The following is a 4418-nucleotide window of genomic DNA, read 5'->3' on the forward strand; positions in this document are numbered from 1 at the left end:
TATCCAGGGGGAGGGTAGATCGACGAGGATATTACACACCGTATTGGGGTAGAATAGATGAAGTGAAAGTTAGCATCGGGAGTCCCAATTATATACTCCATGTTGTTAGAACAAAATTCATTTGATTATTCCTCTGTTGTGGTCTGCTACTGTAACCATCGTGGGGGATCATGTTTCATTTTGAGGACGATACTGAATTGTCTATGAACAATTACAAACCATATACACTAGATTGAATCTAATGAAGCTGACAATGCCTCTCATGTCCCTCCCATCCTATTATACTGCATCTTTATGGTGAAGAATTTTCTTTGACAATTCAAACATTTCATAGCCGCAAAACAAAGATTCTCCTTTTGACCCCATGATTCCCCCCTCCCCTCCCCCCCTTTTAATTTCTCTGGATAGATCTGAGCATGAAGTTGCCAACTTGCTACAAAATGGATTTCTGTTTTAGGAGGGAAAAATTGCACATAGCTATAATAAAATGCTCACGAAATTTTGGACTGTATCGAGCTTAAATGGAGCGGCATGGATAGTAAGAATTCAAGACTTAATTGTTGTTGGTGTTGTTGTACAATACTCCCCCACCCCAACAAAAAGGAAAAAAGAATGTACTCATAATTTACAGTTGCTTAAACATTGAACTAAAACTTTACAGATTTGAAGCATGGACTTGTGGCCTGAGACTACTAACATCAACAAAAGGTTGACTAACTAAGGCTTTGGTTTGCTCCAAGCCTAATGTTAGAGGCACATATAGCCTTTAACATATACAGCACAGTTATTAGGCATGGCCCTGAACTAGGTGTTATAAATTAAACTGCTGCTCAAGAACATGACTTTATTAGTCCTAAGTTGAAGAGAAATTTCTCTGAGCTTGATCTGAATATATGTCCCAAAGAGAATCTAGCAGTTTGCTGCGGTGGTGAATCAGAGTAGACGTCGTCCTTGACACGAAGAACAGTCTGACCTATTTCTTTACGGACTGCTTGAATGGTTTCACTTTTAACTTGACTTCCTAATGCATCAGTAACATAGAAAACATTAACAGCTTGTGACCCCCTTGTCGTAACCTCAGCCCTCGAAACAGAAAGACCATTCTCCCTAAATATACGAGTTACGTCTGATAGAAACCCAATTCTGTCATCACCACATAGTTCCAGTCTTATTCCCTGCATGATATTAACATTCAAAATGTTAGTTTAGTAAGTGGGGAAACTGGTGACTACTCAATGTGAATTCAAACTGTTTGTACATTAGAAGTTCGCCTCTTGATAGCCGCCTCCAAGCATTGTATCACGCGTTGTCTCTCTGCTTCAGAACTAATTGGGCAGCCATCCATATGCCTAATGTAATATTCCTAAACAAAAGAACAAGAGGAAATAGCTACAAGTTGTGAAACTCATTCTTGGTTCATAGCTTTAGACCACTAGTGGGTAGTGGCTGTCGACAGTTGATGGGTTTATGAGCTGTTCGAGTTATTTAGAAGATTACCTGATAAGCCCCCCGTCCTTCGGCAATGATGGTACCATGATATACCACATACTGCATATCTGTTAGCGTGCACACTGTATCAAAGATGAGCTTAGGGCGGTCTGCACCTCTTAAATTCACAACGGTATAGCCTTTGTCTGCACAATTTTCTACAGTCACTAGGGGCTTGGTTCGGTCACTTGATATGCAATCTGTATCATCCTTATCATAATCACGATCAGCGTACATCATTTGATGTAGTCTCCTCTCTTTATGAGTGGAATCAACTGAAACTGCAGTGTTAGCACTTCGCCTGTCTCTGTCTCCTTTTAAAACGTACAACAACAATTGCCTGATTTTAGCTAGCCGATCAGTATCATCTATTGCCAATCCATTTTCTTCATGAGTTATGTACACAACTGATGCCATTCTTGAATTATGAGTCCAGACTTCTGCTGCTACTACATTACATCTGTGGTCAGTGAGCACAGCAAAGATCTCAGAGAGTAATCCTGGGCGGTCTCGACCAGTCAGTTCTATGGTTGTCTGCTCTGCTGCAGATTGAACTCCCACGGATCTTTCCAAAGACCGGAAGCTGCAACCCCTCGGTCCCAGTGACTGCAACACAAAATATCTTCACTATCTAGTGCTACTTAGTTACAGAATATAGCAATAAATGAATATTGCATTTAGGGGCGGCCCAATTGTCAAGCCACTAAAGCAAGGGCTTTAGGCCCCCAATTTTTGGGGCCCCAAATTTTTCTTTTTGTTTCCTACTTATAAATGTATTGAGATCCCGACTAATTAAGATTCGTACCGCGTAAGGCCTAGTAGAAAAGAGAACACATTTTAATAGAATTTTACTAGGGCTCTCAATATATCTAATTAAGGTAAATTGGATCATATACATCTCACAACAATCTTTAGAGATAACGTCTAAATATATTAGGTATTTTAAAATAAAAAAGTAAAATATTTTATAAAAGGCAAAGGTAACATTTAGTTTAGTACTGGTGTAGACGTTTGAGAAAAAATTGGAGAAAGAGAATCACTCTCCTTAAACCCTTGTCGCGAATATAAAACTTTTTATTGTTTAAATTTTATGATTGACATCATTAGTGAGGTACCAATATTATTATTCTCCTTTTATATTTCTCACTAAAAACGTGTAATAAATTTTTAAAATCCGTTTTTTGGTATCTTCAATGGTCCAAATCTTATTTTTTATCTTTCTCATCAATTGGTTTCTGCAAAAAAACATAAGTTTTCGATAGTTATATTGTTCTCTGTTGAAAGATTTATTTTTTCTAAAAAAACAAGAGTTGAAGAGTATTGTTTAATAAAACTATATTGCACATTCTTTTTTCCTTCTTTTTCTCTCTCAGATTTCAAGCATTTCAACAAATATATTAGAACATCAAAAATTATTTCAATATCAAGTTATCAACTTCTGTAATCTGGTTCTATTATCTAATATCAACAATATCTTAGGAAAAATTGAGTTATTTATAAAAGAAATTATTAACAACTTTTTAATTGATTTTTGCTGAAAGGCCTCAGATTAAAAATTGGCTTTAGGCCACCAATCTTCTCGGAACGCCCCTGATTGCATTTGATAAAAATGATAAATTTTTCAGCATTTATGCTATAGGAGAGAAAAATAACCTGCTGAATGCGTTCGGCAACGTTATCTTCAGAGAGCTTATTTCCATACTCATCAGTAACATGAAATACTGCAATCAAGAATAGAAAAACAAAAGAATAAAAAGCATCAGACTTCTCCCTAATCAACTTATAGAAGAATTAAGAAACTGACCATCCATAAACCATTCCCCATCAGAAGATATATAAGCTCTCCTTATTATGAGGTTCAAGTCAGTAAGAACCTGAACCACTTCCAATAAGCTTCCTCTCTTATTTGCACTATCAACCTGCAAATTCCAATCCATATAACATATTAATTGCCAATCAAGATTCTTACTAACTAGAACAAACAAACATTCCATACCTTGATCAGAGTTGTTTTCTTATCAGATGTATTATCAACAGTAACCCTACAAATAACTTATCACCATCAAAATTTCAGCACATAGATGCATAATTACCAATTTATAAAATATAATCCCATTTGGAGCAATTTTTTAAAGAAAAAAGGTCAATCCCATTTGGACAAAAGGAAAAGAAAAGTACCTTGGTGGGTTCATTCTAAGTACAAGCTTCTCGAATTCATCATCGACAGTGAGAGAAGAAGACCAGTAATCCATTATTGAATTGAATAGAGAAACAGAGCTGGAAATGAGGCAGACACAGAGGAAAATATGTTCTGTGCTGTTTTGAGTATAGTCTCAAAAGTGTTTGTATTATTACTAGTGCAGAGAGCTTAGCTGTTTTCTTGTTTGGAAGAAAATGAAGGGGTCTGTTTTCTTGTGGTGAGTTGGTTAAAATAGGTGAATGGCTCTTGAGCTGTATCAAGAGCCTTTTGGAGGGACTATTGTCACTTGCTAAGGCTATTGTCAGGACTATTACACACGTTGCTCTTGGCCTTGTCATCTGGACCCCCTACTCCCAAACAACCTCTATCATATTCTTCCTTCTAGACAAACAAATTGAGTAAAAAAATTAATTAGGTTGCATAACTCTAAAGGATTTGTTTTGTTTGGGCTAAATATTTAATACCCAAATCTCAAGGTTAGATTTCATTGTTTAATCTTTAATTATAAGAGGATCTTATATATGGTGCAACCCAGATTGTGGGATGGATGATTGGCAGGATTTTTAAAAAAAAAAAAAGAAAGAAAAAGGAAGCTGGACTTACTAGATTACTATATATATATATTTCATCTATATGTTGGATGTGAATAAAACTTTTCACCACGTGTTTGCTACTAGTTCATTATGAACTAAGAATCCAATGCAAAGTCTTCCGTAGATAGTGATCCTAG

At 36.2% G+C, this 4418-nt stretch overlaps 1 protein-coding gene across 2 annotated transcripts; it reads right to left on the reverse strand.

The window, feature by feature from the left end:
• Positions 1 to 617: 617 nt before the first annotated feature.
• LOC107825021 (ACT domain-containing protein ACR4) lies at positions 618 to 3943 on the reverse strand. 2 transcript variants are annotated; one of them, XM_016651852.2, is made up of 7 exons: positions 3667 to 3943; positions 3485 to 3530; positions 3293 to 3407; positions 3142 to 3209; positions 1498 to 2094; positions 1259 to 1363; positions 618 to 1175 (listed from the first exon to the last, which is right to left on the reverse strand). In XM_016651852.2, the coding sequence occupies exons 1-7, from the start codon at positions 3738 to 3740 to the stop codon at positions 831 to 833; spliced, it is 1350 nt and encodes a 449-aa protein (XP_016507338.1). In that variant the 5' UTR covers positions 3741 to 3943; the 3' UTR covers positions 618 to 830. The 2 variants fall into 2 exon arrangements, with proteins under 2 accessions (XP_016507338.1, XP_016507339.1); XM_016651853.2 differs by having other exon boundaries at positions 3485 to 3540; positions 3667 to 3874.
• Positions 3944 to 4418: the final 475 nt, after the last annotated feature.

The sequence above is a fragment of the Nicotiana tabacum genome, chromosome 5 (assembly GCF_000715075.1).
Source record: "Nicotiana tabacum cultivar K326 chromosome 5, ASM71507v2, whole genome shotgun sequence".
In the NCBI taxonomy this organism is placed as follows: domain Eukaryota; kingdom Viridiplantae; phylum Streptophyta; class Magnoliopsida; order Solanales; family Solanaceae; genus Nicotiana; species Nicotiana tabacum.

Coding starts and splice junctions, on each gene's coding strand:
- LOC107825021 (XM_016651852.2), bottom strand. CDS start 3,740: ATGGATTACTGGTCTTCTTCTCTCACTGTCGATGATGAATTCGAGAAG. Junction 3,531..3,666: donor CTTAGAATGAACCCACCAAG/GTACTTTTCTTT, acceptor AGTTATTTGTAG/GGTTACTGTTGATAATACAT. Junction 1,176..1,258: donor TCAAGAGGCGAACTTCTAAT/GTACAAACAGTT, acceptor AATATCATGCAG/GGAATAAGACTGGAACTATG.